The sequence below is a fragment of the Pyxicephalus adspersus genome, chromosome 5 (genome assembly GCF_032062135.1).
Source record: "Pyxicephalus adspersus chromosome 5, UCB_Pads_2.0, whole genome shotgun sequence".
Classification (NCBI taxonomy): Eukaryota; Metazoa; Chordata; class Amphibia; order Anura; family Pyxicephalidae; genus Pyxicephalus; species Pyxicephalus adspersus.
This window is the reverse complement of record NC_092862.1, coordinates 48,907,620-48,924,630: the sequence shown is the minus strand read 5'-3', so window position 1 is coordinate 48,924,630 and position 17,011 is coordinate 48,907,620. Positions and strand designations below refer to the sequence as shown.

General features: G+C 39.8%; 1 protein-coding gene across 1 annotated transcript; it reads right to left on the bottom strand.

Annotated features, from left to right (window-relative positions):
* Window positions 1-806: 806 nt before the first annotated feature.
* NAPG (NSF attachment protein gamma) lies at window positions 807-16,753 on the bottom strand. The gene is made up of 12 exons (XM_072411475.1): window positions 16,654-16,753; window positions 14,757-14,824; window positions 13,094-13,178; window positions 12,432-12,449; window positions 8,972-9,002; window positions 8,553-8,662; window positions 7,673-7,739; window positions 7,295-7,365; window positions 5,301-5,379; window positions 4,341-4,420; window positions 3,189-3,318; window positions 807-1,436 (listed from the first exon to the last, which is right to left on the bottom strand). Exons 1-12 carry the CDS (start codon window positions 16,707-16,709, stop codon window positions 1,287-1,289), a joined length of 945 nt encoding a protein of 314 aa, XP_072267576.1. The 5' UTR covers window positions 16,710-16,753; the 3' UTR covers window positions 807-1,286.
* Between the last annotated feature and the right edge of the window lie 258 nt (window positions 16,754-17,011).

Genomic DNA, 17,011 nt, shown 5'->3' with positions numbered 1-17,011 from the left:
CAATTATAACTTGTGAAATCTGTTCACCATTAAAACATTTAACAGTACGGAAATATTTATGCAGAATTATTCTTTATGTTACCTAAAACTTGCTAGACAAAGATTGCTGAGTAGCTCCCTCTACTGTCCTTTTATAGAAGTAAACCTTTCACTATACATGGACACAGTGAATGTGGATACAGGTAGGTATTCATCTGTGATGGCCATGGGCAACAAAAGTGGAGAGGGGAGCTGCATCTAAATCTATACCTCCGCTATACCATGACTGTAAAAGCCTATTTGCAGTGATGACAAGGTCTTCTGGCAGATGAGGATGCCATATTGTGCCCCCTGGCTGAGCTGTTTTGGCACCACAAAAATGTTCAAATGTAATTTTTTATTTAAATAATAAAAAAAAATACTTGTGTATTTAGTAGGGTGGACTTTTCTGTTTGACAACTTGGTCTAGCATGGAGCAAGGACACAACTGTTTGGTCCTGCCTCATAAGCTTAAGTCCCACAAGCCCCCTTAACTTTCAGTTACACATTTATTGCTTTTCTGGGCAGGCAAAGCAACTCAGTATATATACGGTAGTATTTTCAGAAAGTATAAAAAGGTAAATTCTTTACATACAGTATTTAGGAGCTATTTAAGAACTCACTGGCTGGTGGTTTCTAGGAAGTGATCTCCCCTGTAGCCGCTGCTGTACAGATTATAAAATATTAGTAAAACATAGAAAAACAACATTTGAACAACTGATGTTCAAATTACTGCTGAAAAGTGACCGATATCAAGTGGTGCAGAAATAAAGCAATATGACACACAGTTTGTTTTCCAGGTTTATTGTATATTTTAAATCATATTGATACACATATATCAAAAGCAGCTATGATCACATAAAGATTTATCTATAAATATTTATTAGCCATGTCATAATTACTTCCAGTAATTTACAGAAAACACATTTGTACAAACATTATTCACTTATAATTTGGGAAACTGGTAAATGTAAAGGAGGAAAAAGGGTTACATGCCACAGGTATACTTCATATTCTAAACATAATTGCTAGATGTGCTGCACTGGGGCATAATATTGATCCATAGACCTTTTGATAAATATTGGCATCAGTGGAGCTCTTACCAGAGAGAATGTGGAAGAAGTGGAAATGAGATTTTGTTTTGCGCCATATAAAGCGATTTATAAACATTGACATATTCCATCCGCATAGAGGTAAATCTTCTTTATTCTGAGCAGACTGGAACCCACATACGTACATGTACAGTCACAAGCAGACACAGTACACGCTTAGCACAGTCCTCCTGCATATTCATCGTCTTCCTCTTCATGTTGGTTGCCTCCTTGAGTAGGTGCTGAGGCTGCATCCTGTGGGGTTGCTGGAGATTTCTTTTTGGTTCCACCTCCTGGCACGCTCAAGCTCAAAGCTAGTTTAGCATACTATGACCAAACAAAATGAATATTACAAATTTGATGCAAAGTACATAATATATTAAGTATGCTACACAATTTTTCTTTGTATAGTAATGGTGCCCCATATTGCCCAGTGCATATGGCGTAACATTTCATAAAGCAAACAGTTTAACTATTTGGAAAATGCTCAATTAATGAGTTTATATTTGTTTGTCAAGGAAACTCAAATCTTAAGCTAGGTACACACTTCCAATAATTATCGTTAGAAAACGAACGATTACGACCAATCAACAATTATGCATGATAATACTTGAACAATTGTATTGTGCACAATTCTGTACATGCTGTAACTATACAATCGTTCAAAAATAACGCACCAATAGTGTACACACGCTAGATACAATCGTTTGAACGATGCAGGGAGTGACATGTAAAGGAGAAAGTGTATTGCAGTAACACAATCACTGAACGACTATACACGATAGATAGTGAGCGATCGTTAGCCAATCGAGTCCACCGTGTCAGTCGTCCATTTCAAACGACAATCCTCATTCATCAGCGTCGTTAGTCACTTTTCTTTAGAACGATTTTTGGCCAATCGTTTGTTCGTTTCCAACGATATTTATTGGAAGTGTGTACGCAGCTTTATATAAAGGAACCAACTGAGCAATATAAAACTAGTGATTCCAGGTATATAATATTTTATTAACTCACTTGGTCCAACATACTTTGGGTCATATTTTTTCATTTTAGAGTAAAAAAGTGTTGCATTCTCTGTTATGACTATATTTCTATCTGTGGAAGCGCTCTCTATTTTGTTGGACATTTCCAGCAGGACTAAAGTGAGGAAGTGGGTCAGGAATTGTGAGGAAATCTTTGAATGGTTATTTTGTGCCGTGACAAGAAAGGATTTCCCTTTCTTTAATGGGATCTCCTCGCAATTCATGTTGTGTCTCAAGACAGGAACACAAAGCAAAATCTTTCCAGTGGAACATTTCCTATTCTATTTTTAAGTTGTCTTTTAAATAATAAAACAAACTCCTATAGGTAAGTACATGCATTGGTTTAGTTTCGGAGGACCCTAAAAGCTCCATAATGTATACTGTGACTACCTGCCCATCCCTGCCATCCCTCATGCCTCCTTATGCATCCAGGCTGGATTTATATGCGTTGATGCATTTTAGAGCTAATTTATTCCAAAAACTCACCACCTTCCAAATGCACCTGCAGTACTACTCTTCTCTTGTGTTACGTATAACTAAAAATGGTGCGTGTGCTAATCTTTTCTGGGTTCTGGTGCATTATACACCCCATTAAAATAACTGAGCTGCCTAAATGCAATAACTCCCCAGATAGAAACCAAAACATTTTTCTTTTAATTTTGGGATAGAGCACATTGGGATTTTATTTAGGCTTTTACTGTAGTCCTATGTCTTACAGCCAGCACGGTGGCTCAGTGGTAAGTGGTCTGGCCTTTGCAGCAGGTTCGAATCTCAGCCAGGACACTATCTACATGGAGTTTGCAGGTTCTCCCTGTGTTTGTGTGGGTTTCCTCCCACATCCCAAAAGCATGCGGTTAGGTTAATTTTCTACCCCCCAAAATTGGCCTTAGACTGTATTAAAGACGTAATACTGAGGTAAGGACATTAGATTGTGAGCCCCTTTGAGGGACAGCTAGTGACATGACTATGAACTTTGTACAGCGCTGTGTAATATGATTGCGCTATATAAATACTGTGTAATTATTATTATTATTATTATGTCATTATCTGAACTTACATCATTATCCATGTATTTGAAAAGAGGAGAGTTGCAAACGTCAGACACTTGATCTTGATCTTGCTGATCATAACCCTCTAATAGCTGTTCCAGTGCAGTGCAGTCTTCGCTCCCACTGAATCCTGGAATACTAAACCAAGAATATGGGTATCAGTACTGATTACAAGTTAGTGGGGACATATTAAAGGTCAATCATATCCTATAAAATGGTCTAATGCCTATTAAGACACAAAATAACAAAGTCTTTGCTGACAAAAAAATTAGAGCAAAAAGTCTTCTATACATAAACACACAGGTAACAGGGATGTTAGGCGGAGATTTGGACACATGAATGGATACTATGTACTCTGTAAACCATTCCGTAATATTTAGAACCTGTACATGTGAGAAAGATAGATGTAAAGAGAGCAGGCAAAATGAAAAGCATATTTTGGCAAAGCTTTACCCATTTGTACCACACCTTTCTCAGTACATGATATGCAGATTTGTAGAGTATGGGGACTGGAAAGCTGTGTGATGCTTTATTACTGGAATATAATATACACAATAATTCTTAACCAAGCTGCCGAGGGCATCTCCAGGCTACGAACAGCTAAAACATGGTGCCGCATGCAGCATGTTGTATTAAATCACTGGACTGAGACTACAACATCTGGAAAAAAGTTTGTTTTGAACTGCTTTTTATATCAAAACTTTTTAAATGTTTAACATATCCAAAAATATTTTGCTGACTCCAGTTTTCCCAAAAAAAAAAATAAATGTCTGTCCATTACTAGTGGTGCAGCCCAATGGTTTAGTAAATTGGTTTTACAGCAGACAAGGTCACACAATTGAGTTATTATTGATTTATAAAATAAACAAAACAGAGTAATTCAATGAAAAAGCTCTCTGGGTGAGTATGTGTTGCATCTTACAATACTTTTAAGACAGAAGCATGAACCATAGAACAATTAGCAAAATGCTTACAGTGCAAAAACTGACCCATCAATTCAATGTAGCTATAGAGAAGTGTGCCGCAATCACTCCAAACAAGAGGGAAGTTTTAAGTCACTTGTAATTATATGGGTATTTGGAGTGAAAATAAACAAAAAGTGAAGAAAAATGGTAAATATCATATTGCTGTATATATACATGTTCTTCATCAGCACCCACCTGTAACTTTCTCTGACACATTTCTCAGCAGCCACGTAATCATTCCTATGTAGATGGACTAACACTTGGGCAATGGTTTTCTGAACAAAACAAAACAAAATCAGTTAACTAAAACTAAAACTTTTGTCTACCACCCACCAGCCAGATCAGACAAAAACCTCAATAAAACTATTTGCAGGAAATGGAATGTATGTCTCGAAAAAAGAATCAGTTTAGTCTACAGGAATCACAAGCAGAAACACTGTAGTCTCTTAGGCTACGTACACACGTCAGATGATTCTTGTCCGATAATCCTCTCAGGGCTGATATCGGATGAGAATCTGACACGTGTACAGAGCTTGTAGCTCATGGATCTGTCCTGGTGAATCCACTAATGATGAAGGGGAGGAACTAAAGGGGAAAGGGCTCAGCGGAGTTTTCCCCGCTTTTGTCATTGGAAAGGATTGTCAAAGATTCTTTTCAACAACAATTATTAAACGTGTGTACGCAGCCTTACTCTTTTGCACTATTTTTATTTTTTGCAATGTATTTTTTTTAGAAATACAGATATTTAAAACACATAAGTAATATAAAAATAAAAGATAGCCCTCACATAAACTGTAAGATACCCATGGGATTCTTACATGTATGTTTGTATTTTGCAAATAGAAAACATCAACAAATCAGTCAAATTTGGTCCACCTTGCAGTATTTTAATATGGTCCTTGGAGTGAATGAATGCTTCCCAGAGGCAAATCTAACATGCACAGGCCATCAATAACCAGCTGCTACCTACAAAATATTTTATCCAATGGCAAAAATTAGCTTCTGAAGCTCAGGAGTTGGGTAGTGGTGTTGGATATAACTACTTAATATGCAATCCTAATTTCATCCTTGCTGTATTGCCGTGTACCCCCTAACCTTTAGGAATATACTATTCAACTGAGTGAATGATGTACCAAACATTATACCAATGCACACCTTATAACATGTTGGATAGTTTTCTATTTCTTTGTACATATTTTTCTCCTTCTGAATAGATTGCACAGCTTCATCTAGCCTACAAAAGAAAATAAATAAATGTCAGTTTATATAGCACAGCAAAATGGTCACAGCTCAAACATATTGACAATCACAGGGAACTGATTTAAGTGGTTTGGATGGCTTGTTGCTATTCCGTGACGAAGATTCCATGAACCAAGCCTAAAAAGAATACAGGTGACATCAAGTTGGATATTTATTGAGCTTTCATTTAATTTGTAGTGTACACGATATAAAGACAAAACCAATACTGATAAGATTACCTCCTTGGAGAATTAAATAATTCTTTTATAAACCATTTTTTGACCATAAATTGCTTACATTGAAGCTGACATGAATACATTTTTATCAAGTACATTTTTATCGAGAATCCTTGAGAAGTCAAATGTGCAAAATTCAGTTATCTTCGTAGTGAAACTGATTTGTCCTAAAACTTCACAAAGGTAACTGTGGGTTGGAGGTATTTGTGCAAGCTTAAAAAATCTGTGTCCATGTGGTGCCCCTTTGAAAGAAACTCAGAATCTACATGGAGCCTCACCTTCTGCCCAGTTAAGATTTACCTCCTCCAGTTACCAAGCGCTGCTCTGTTCTATAATTAGCACTGAGGACAGGCCTTAAAGCTGAACTCCAGACTCCTGTCTTGTACAGGTCTACTAGCTTCTCTTCTGTACTGAAAATACTGACTCTTATTTCAATGCACATAGTGTACATTAAAGCTACAGCAAGTCAGACAGACCTTGCCTCATTTACTGACTGCAACACGTCCAGGATAATCTAACCCAGGGTGTAGGCAAACTCCGGCCTTTAGGCCAGATACGGCCTAGCCAGTAGTCCGTTCCGGCCTAACGCCCCCCTGGTTGATCCGGCCTAATCCCGGCCGGCAGGGGTCAGCAACCCGTGGCTCTTGAGCCTCCTTGTTATGCCTTCCTTCCCTATTTACTGCTGCCGCGTTAACACTTCCACCCCCGGGGGTAAGGGGACATTCTCATATTCTCCATATGCATTGGGGAGGCGAGGGTTTTCCTTTCAAGGGCATTCCTGGTGGTGGGACTCGAGATGGAGTCCGGCCTAGTGTGCCTTCTTGACCTCCTGAATTGGCCTAGTAGCCAAAAAAGTTTGCTGACCCCTGCACTTAGGGCAGTCCAACTTTAAGGCCCAGAGGTAATAAGTTTTCCAGGGGTCAGATCCTGGGGGTAAGACCCCCCTCCTCACTTTCTTTTTTCTGAAACCCTAAAGGAATTGTTGATGTGACAAGCTCAGTGCTCCTGTGACTTGGAGAAGGTGCTGCTGAGGAGAAGTGTGCCCTCATTGGATCTCTGTGCAGAACATACATAAGGGCCTGAAAGCAAAATCAGACAGCCAATGACATCAGTTTGAGAAGGTCAAGAGAGGAGACGAAGGCAGGCAGAAGACTGTTTAACCAATGTCTTGCATGCTGCAAATTTAGGACAGAATGCTCCACACAATGTAAAATCACTGGAAGTCAAAGATCTTTCTCATACAGCCCCACCATGTTGTAAATAGCTAAAATTAAACCCATTAATGTCCTCTCTTCTATCCAAGGATAACTTGGCCAACACAAAAAATTCTTTGAGGTATAAAAAAAAAAAAACACAGTAGTAGGAACCTTAAGAAGAAAAACAAATGACAGCTCTATACGTAAAGTAACTGATACTATATCAACAATGTGTTATCCAAAGTAATCAGATATACTATGGCTTTTATAAATGTTAATACCGATTCAATGTTTTTACCAATTCATAGCCCACTGAGTTGTAAGGACCTGTAAATTAACTATATTGGTGGATGACAAGGTATTTCGGGTCTCGGCTGTAGCCCGACAAAGGATGCACAAGTAGCAAAGGGCTGTATGCAGCCCTTACACACCAGGTCTCTGCATTAACATCACAAAAACCTTTGAAACAGTGCATTACCTTCGTGCTCTCACTAAAAGTCTTGATGCTTTTCCTAGAAGTTCCACAGCTTGACGTAAACGTTCTTCATTCTAAAACCAAAAAATAAAAAAGATACCTTCCATTATATAAAGTTCTAAAAGGTATTACACGCTGTATTTTCTAATGTTTTTATTCCTCCTTTTACGTAGCTTCTGTTGTGTTTTGATGAAAAGTAATTTTAAAAATAAAAGCAGCAGCTTTATTACACTGGGGGTAAAAGACACCAGGTTTGGAGGGGGTGGGAGGTGGGGTGCATGTAGAAGGGAGGCACCATTATCTAGAAATAGCCCTGACATCATCACAACTGACACTTGAAGCACTGAATAGGAAGATACCATTGGTTTTAAAACAGCATACCTCAAAGACAGATGCAGATTGTTGGTACAACTGAACAGCTTTTTCCAAATTCACATGCTCTATAAGCCTGAAATACAAGAAGGCGGCCTATTTATCTTGATGCAGCAAAACAAAAGAATAAAGGACAAAACATATGTAATATGCATTCTACATAAAATATAACATTTTTCTAAACAGTAGTCACCAGAACAGGTGTCCCCATTGGAAGATCTTTCCCAAATGTCCACCAACTATATAATATAGGATATTTCCTCACTTTTAGTGACATTGGTCATCAGAACAAATACAAAGTTTGAATCTCCCCAGAAAAGTAGGGTTTCTGACATTTCCTTTTAATATGTTTAAAATAAATACAAAAGCTTTAAATATATTTCTAAGTCCATTTTTAGGTCTAGGGCTTACATCTTCTGCTACAAAAGCAGATTTATCCTCACTTCTTACCCCCTTCCCCCACCTAATGTAATCCACCCATCCACACAGATCCATATTTACTTGGATCCAGCACGGTTTACATTCTTCTTTACTGCCCCGGCTGCACCTCCACATTACAGCGTCACAGACTCCACTCGAGGTTAAGTTCAAGGCAATAAATGAGCAGAGAGAGGGTCCTATAATGTTCTATAGGGCTGTAATTCACAGGTACAGCTGGGATAGTGAAGACTTGAAGCACAGGACATAAACAGTGCAGTTAGGGTCAATAAATTAGGGGATATTTGCAATTGTTGGGAAGGAAGGTGAATTAGGACAGGTCACAAGAAAGCAAGAAAAAAGGATAAGTGTCATTTATTTTAAATACTTTTTAAATAACTTAAGGATAATGTGAACATGTTTTTATTCACATGTGCAGAATAGCTCCTATCAGCACAACATGTGCCCTTACTTGCCAGCTCTCTCTAGTGCCATGGCAGCCGTGTCAGGTGTTCCATTCTCCAGAAACATCATGCTGGCCTTCTCTATCAAATGGATGGCTTCTGGGAGTTTCTGCATCTCCTACAATGTGACAGGACATAAAAAATGCTATTTATCATTAATCATTTTGTTAGCCGAGGGTTACAATTCTTGCTTATGGCTACATACAAAACAAAAATACATACATATACAATACATTAAATTGGTTAGTACAACTTTGGTAAATCTTAGCTTTTCATTTGATACTACCTAAAGGCTACTACAACCAAATGTTTTTTTTAGTTTATGTCACAGTTACCTTCCCCAATCTACTTAATCCAGAATATATGTATTAGCTGAGCTTTAATGAAATATATATTTGTCCAATATAGGCAACTAAACTAATCTTACCTTTAACATCATCCCCGCTTGTTCATAGGCCCTGTTGGGAGCAAGCAAAACATGCTGATAATAAAACATACAGTTTCAGTACTTGGTGTCACACCACAGTGTGCCATTTATACCATTATAAACATTAGTGAAACCAATGTGTAACATGTCACGCACAGCCCAAACAGCACAGCAGATTACAGTCTATGTGCTTTATATAAATTACCAGCCACAAATCTGGTAGCACCTCACTTTGATTTTTTTGACAGGTAGGCATAGAAATGCAAAAATAACTATTAATGACCTGTGCTTCTGGGAATGTTTGATGCTAAGTTGATTCTCTTATTCCATTATTTTGCTATTGCTTTATACTATTACATGCGTGTCCCAGATCAGTGGCTAGAAAAGCACTAAAGCCAGAGAACTAGCGTTTTATAAGATGGTAAGCAACTTCAGTGCCAATATTTCTTTCATAATAGGTTTCCTTTAACACTGGATGTAATGCTGATGTGTACACTAAAACATACTGAATGGGGTAGCTAGCACTACTCAACTTTGGTAGTTAAAAAAATAATATAAAAAAACATGCTTAACTAGCTTGTGTAGCACCCAGCATAGTTAGAGTGCATCTAAAGATCCCCATTAGAGGATATATGGATGGATGGAAAAAATGGATTTTCCTTAAACTTGTGATAAAAATGGTCAACAAGGCAAATAAAGGTCTAGAAGTGGTTCTAAACTCTGCCCACTCAACCCCAAACTAAAAAAAAGTTTCAATTTTAGAAACATGTAGACCGTACTTCTACAATACTGAATTAAAAAATGCTCTTTAGACATGTTGTAACTAATATTTAAAAACAAGTCAGTGACCATGAATAAAGAGAACAGACCTCGTACAAGGCAAGAAAAACGTGTACATAGTTCTCCCCAGAGGGTTTTAGCCGGTTGCTCCGCCCGGCTGCTGTGCCTCCCCCACCCACCTCTCCTCGGCAGCTCCCATCCTCTGCAGGGATCTCAGTGAGGCTGCTCTGTGCCATCTGTGCTCAGTTGTCATCTATTCAGAAGATTGCTGCTGCGATGAGAGGTGAGCACACAGTTCAGCCTTTATGTGAATGAGACACAGGCAGCCCCGCCCCCATCTGATAGCACAAGCTAGGATTTCTATTTAAAAAAAAAGAAAAAAAAGCTGCCGGTGAAATGTATCCACTGCTAGAGCTGTGTGTGAAGTCTGCATGCGTTTCCGCATCCTCACAGCTCTTTGTGTACAAACCTCCATATCTCCTAAACTGTATGTCATAATGACTTGTAATTTTCAGGGTGCACAGGGGACCCTCAGATACTAGTTACTGGAATTTCAAGATATGGGGTCACAAATGTAAACAGTTATGAAAATTGAACAATGGGGTTGCTGTTTCAAAGTGCAACTAGGAGTCCTAAATTGAAAATGCAATTCGGGGACCCCAGGGCAACTAACATAGCAGGGAGCATTGGGATGGAGCCCCCTAAATATATACCTACCTGTCACAAATCCATACCTATGAAACTACTGTATGCTTCTCTTCCTTGAACCCCAAATTCCCTAGAACAGCAGGATGTACATAACTGAAAATACAGGTGCGAATGGGGGACATCTGTGACTAACATCCCCTAAAACTTCATCACTATGGCATCATTAGAACATAAACTCTGCCCACTAACGTTTAATGGGGTTCAGATACTGGAAGATTACAGTCATGTGTAACAAGGAAGTGCATTTTAAAAGGACAGTTTTTTTTAATGTTGTAATGATGCCATGATGAAGAAAGGTGATAGCCACAAGTGTCTTCCACTTCCACCTATATTTTTGTTTCCCTGCACCTCTTAATTCATAGGCATGAAAGGTTTAACCACAAGTGTCCCCCACTTGCACCTACAGTTTCAGTTTCCTATGCATCTACGTGTACCCTAAAAAAGTCAAGTCAATACAAATAACAGTTTAGGAGATCTGAAGGTTTGAACACACATAGCTATCACACTGCACTGCCGATGACATTACACACTGTGGATAAACTTCACAGACATTTTTTTTTTTTTTTATAGGTCCCCTATAAAAAAAAATAGGTTATATGTACAGATGAGAGGGGGACACTGGCTGTCTCGTCCCCATCTGATATCACATGCATGATGCTACTAAGGCATCACCACATTTTTACCAATATATAAAGGAGTGACTTTCCCTTTTATATAATTGTAAAATTTTTTGATTTTTTGTTTTTACACTGTTTTTGGGGAGGACCTTTCCCCTTCAGTCTTTACTTCCATTTCAGTAAAGACCAAAGGGGAATCCCGCAGCCTTCTGGGAAATTTGTGTTACATATCCCAAGAGGCTCTGCACTGCTCTTTCTGCGTATGCATCTTCAGAGGCTTTCTTATATTGTAAAAAAAAAAAAAAAAAAAAAAAAAAAAAGAGTTAAATCTAATGCTTGCGCAGTGCAAGGCAGCATGGAACGTACAAGTGAGCATCAGGGAAATGGTGGAAGCTGAGCTACCGTGGGCCTGCTGGGTTTAATTTGTAAAAGGATCAAGTAAAAAAAAAAATTTTTTAACAAAAGTTCACTTTAACTAAATATAGCCTCAGGAACACATCTGAAGTACGGCTGAATTCACACCGGCAGTAAGGTTACATTTGTCCATTCCTCATGCCAGGAACCACTGCTGCTTAAAAAACTTCTAGCTCTGAAAAAGCCCAGCACTTACCGCCTGTTACCAATCCTAAGGGCCTAGCACTTACTGCCTGTTACCAATCCTAGGTGCCTAGCAGTTGGCAGAAGTCACTCAGAAGGGGTAAATGATTTTTGCTGCTAATATGAATCAAGCCTAACTTGTTACACCACATTCATTTTACTATTACACTACTACAAAGGAATAAACTCTTAAAACTTAGAACACTAGGAACTTGGAAGGTTGGCTGTATGGCCAAGGTCTTTTACTTCTGGGGTTAAAACTAAACTCAAAGAATAAGGAGGAACTCTCTAAATACAAGTGGTCTATGAATTCTTACTACAATTTTAGTGTTCTTGGAGAGTTTCTGTGCAATAATCCAGTTAGTTAGTTTCCTGCTTCCTGCATTAAAGACCAGCCACTAATAACCTCTTATGTGAAGGGTGACTGGTCTTGTATCAGTCCTCCTCTTTCTCCTGAAGAGTTCTCCAGGCAGCCTGTAGGTTGGTAGCTCTGCTGGGTCCCTCCCATAGCTCTGCTGGGTCCCTCCCATAGCTCTGCTCTCTGTACAATCCAGCAATGTCACTGGTATTTTTGTACAGCAATAGCCGAGTTTTTGCAAATTGCTTGGTGCACATAAAGTGGATTTGTAACTACTGAGGAAAATATTTAAATAACATTTTGTAAATTATATTTAGTTTAAATTTCTTTCAGTCAATGTTCTGCAGTATTGTTAGAAGAAATTATGTCTATACTACACGGTGATACACATTATACTCACTTGGCAGCATGAAAAAGTCTGGATGGGGTAATTAAGGATTTCAAAGGTAAATTATATAAAACAACTATTTTACTTTATTTAAATGGCTAATAAAAATGTCATAGGTATGAAAGGTAAGGGGAACATTCCAACAAATCAGCTGTTCTCACGACAACTGTATTAAGACTTTATATATGATCAAATGTCCTCTCACAGGAACTGAAATTGAAAAGGGGCTGGGTAGAAGCATTAACATTGAGGAGTGAAGGACTAAATATAGCTGGACATCCTCCAGCCCAGAAATAAGGCAGGCACTATCAGACTTGCTGCAGCTTGTAAAGCTGTTGTGGCAACAAGACAAGAGAGCGTGAGACCAGAAACAGCTATTTTCTCATTTGTACTTCTCTACAGCCTACTTGCCTGCAATCTGGATTCTAGGCAGGAGCCGAGGTGCAATGCAATGTTAAACAAATAACACATATACATATGTTCTGTGCTCTGGTCATTTTTTGCCTTCTTTCTAATTTAATTTCAAATTGGCTTCAAGTGTAAAATGCATCTCATTCTTTTTGTCACAAGATGTGGTATATTTTTAAAGTATTATCACTGAAGCATTTGTTCAAGATAAAAGAGGTTTAGAATGAAGATGACAAATATGTGCGACTGTAAGACAAGAAGGATACGCTTTGTTATTTTCATAGGCTTCAGCCTCCTTTAAAAACGCGTCTTTTGCTTGATCATACTGCTTTGCATTCTTAAAAGCAACAGCTGTAGAATAAAATAATGGAAACATCCCAATTATAACAACAACAAATACCATATGCAATTTTACTACACCTACAAAATGTTTTTAAAAAAACAAAACATATTAATGCAAACTGGATATTCAACAAGCTTATATATAGTACGTGGTGTGATGGTCAGGTGTCCACAAAACTTTAGGTCCCATAGAAAGCTGTTTATGAACCACAACCAAACTACCCGAACTATGTGCCTACTGTGCCTCCCTATTGGTCACCCATCATCTATTAGTGGCAAACACGGCACTGGTATACCCATACAAAACATCAAAAAATAAGGGAAACTTTTCCAGGCATCATAGTACTGCAATGGACAGAATGTTTAGGGAGTATTTAAATACTTATGGGACACTCAAGGAATCTGGCCATGTTCCAAGGGTTCAAGTATACTCTAGGGAAGCGGTTGCCAACCGGTGGTCCGCAAGAAAATTTTGAAGGTCCGCAGCTCTGGTTGGTGCACCCTCGAGCGGGATCAGGAGAAGGAACACATCCCTCTGGGGAGGTATCTCCCCCTTTAAGTAACACCTGGCTCCCCTCGCATGGGCAGTCGGGAGCCGGTGATTTTAGTGGCCCGCAAAACCGAAAAGGTTGGCGACCACTGCTCCAGGGGAGTCCAGGCAAACTCTAGGGCGGGATTTTGAAACAGGGTTTCTCCAAAAGTTGGTGCGGGTTCCTTCAGCAATGAGCAACTCTCAGGTCAGTTACCACTGACATCAATTATGCTTTTGGCTATCTGTAACGGTAGCATTCTTCCCAATGGACAACAAAGTAAGAGGCATTCTTCTATGACCACCATTGTTTTTGGGTGGTTACTGAAAGTTAGGTCACAATACAGGGGTAACATACAAAGATGGTGGAAAAATGGCACATACTAAGGGGGCTGGGATTAGAAAGTTGGAACAAAGTATAGGTAAGGGGTAGAAAGCAGACAGGATTATAGTAGTTACTGGATACCCATGGCAAAAATAACTGGGAACACTACATGTGCCACATGTTGCCACTCTCACTTTATGACCACCTGGTTACAGCTTCTCTTCAACTTCAATTTCTGGGGAGAGCACTGACCACCTCAATGTCAATTGAAGCCACGTCAATTCCCAGCCCCTCTTAGCAGGATGCTCCACCCAGTTGTTTTTGGGTAGTTATTGAAGAGTTGGGTCACAATAGAGGGGCTGCCACCTATAATTTCTTCCCACCCAGCTTAATATGTTAATATTGTCAGGGATTCTCCAAAACCTGAAAGTTATTTCAAGAATTCTTCTACAGGGAGTTAAGGAGCACTCAGCATGTACAGGGCACTTTCCACAGAATCAAGAATAGCATACAGCTCACGCAGCATTGGTCACTATATACAAAGAGGCTGCTTGGGCCCCGGCTGGAAGTGGCTCCCTGGGCTCTGTGTCGGGCATAGTGACACTTTGCTGACCACAATGCCTGAAGCTCGGATCTCGCAGTTCTGTAACTCTGTGTTGTAATCTTGTTACAGAAATGTATGAACACAACATGAGGTCACAATGACATCATGCACACAGTCATCAGTACATACCTGCCTTGGAATATTCAGAGGCCGCACTGTCATAGTCTGGCTTCCATTTTAGAAAACTCGTCTTCAAGCTAAGAATGAGAAGAGAAAACATTATCTACAACACAATACAAAGCCACGGACAACGAGAGAGAGATCACAGATCTGGGCAACACTGGGAACTGAGTTACAAAACAGGGAATCAGACATTCCCACTATCCTATGTGAGAATCTTCCAGGTCCATGTATTTCAATAACAATAATTGATTACCACTAAGGAATACTTTATGCAATGTCAGATTTCCTGTTTTTTAAATAGAGCCCAGGGACTAAAACCTCTAAGTTACCTGCAATGAATGTTGGGTGAACGTCACATTTACAAAATTGTTTCTGTCCCTAATGTCTTGCAGACACCAATACAAATATTGTCCACAATTATCAGAATTTTTATTGTGAGTTAGCGATTCATACAGCTGTCACGCTGATCTCTATAGGAGTGTGTGGTGACTTCACAGCACTATGCTTTATTATTAACCTATATTCACAAAGCACCTACATAGGATGCAGCGATGTACAATACATAGGAGCTGCCAATTTATAGCTCTATGAGATTACTGACAGATATGACAGCAGAATTCAGGATGGATATAACATCTTTGGAGAAGTGAGGGATTGAGATGATAGCACTATGTATTCCTATGGGAGTGAGGGATAGAGATGACAGAGCTATGTATCCCTATGGGAAGGAGGGATGGAGATGACAGCACTATGGATCCTTATGGGGGGATGGAGATAACAGCACTATGTATCCCTATGGTGAGGGGGGGATGACAGCTCTATGAATCCCTATGGGAGGGAGGGAGGGATGGAGATGACAGCACTATGGATCCTTATGGGGGGATGGAGATAACAGCACTATGTATCCCTATGGTGAGGGGGGGATGACAGCTCTATGAATCCCTATGGGAGGGAGGGAGGGATGGAGATGACAGCCCTATGTATCCCTATGGGGGGAGATGACAGCACTATGTATCTCTATGGAAGTGAGGGATGCAGAAGACAGCACAATGGATCCTTATGGGAGTGAGGGATGGAGATGACAGCACTATGTATCCCTATGGGAGTGAGGGATGGAGATGACAGAATTATGTATCCCTATGGGGGGTGAAGATGACAGCACTATTTATCCATAAGGGAGGGAGGGATGGACATGACAGAATTATGTATCCCTATGGGAGGGAGGGAAGGAGATGACAGCACTATGTATCCCTATGGGAAGGAGGGATGGGGATGACAGCACTATGTATATCCATGGGGGGAGGGATGGAGATGACAGCACTATGTAAATCTATGGGGGGAGGGATGGAGATGACAGCACTATGTATCCCTATGGGAGTGGGGGATAGAGATGACAGCACTATGTATCTCTATGGGAGGGATGGATGGAGATGACAGCACTATGTATCCCTATGGGAGGGATGGAGATGACAGCTCTATGTATCAATATGGGAGTGAGGGATGGAGATGACAGCACTATGTATCCCTATGGGATGGAGATGACAGCACAATATATATGAATATGGGAGTGATGGATGGAGATGACAGCACTATGTATCCCTATGGGAGTGAGGGGTAGAGATGACAGCACTATCGATCACCATGGGAGTGAAGGATGATGATGACAGCGCTATGTATCCCTATAGGAGTGAGGGATGATGAAGACAACTTTATGTATCCCTATGGGAGGGAGTGAGGGATGGAGATGACAGCAGCATACATGGAAGTCTATGGGAGTGAATAGTAAACATGACAGAGCAGTGACTATGGGACATTGTATGACACCTGATAATAGTGTATGCGGTACATCTGCTGTCCGGAAGCCGCCTATATACTTAATGATCACACGCCCTCTCTTAGTTACCATTTCTCTGCCTTTGCCAGGTGCTCCAGCGCTTCATTGATCTTCTGAGCCGCCATGACAGCCCTGGGATTGATATCATACGTCAGCGAGGAGGAGGGCCATTGCCTGGGATGGGCTTCATGTATTAAATATTAACATTTTATGAATGGTGAATAGGGGAAAATCACGTTTAAGGATTTAAAGCACATTATGTCCCTGAATTCAGCCATTTTTCCGGAGACCGCTCATCCAACTAATGGAGTTGTCTCCAACAACATGGCTTCCTCGTTATAATATATCACAATTTCGATTTATGCTTGAAACAACGCTGAAATCACATTACAGTCTACACAATTGAAGTAATAACAGTATTTCACTT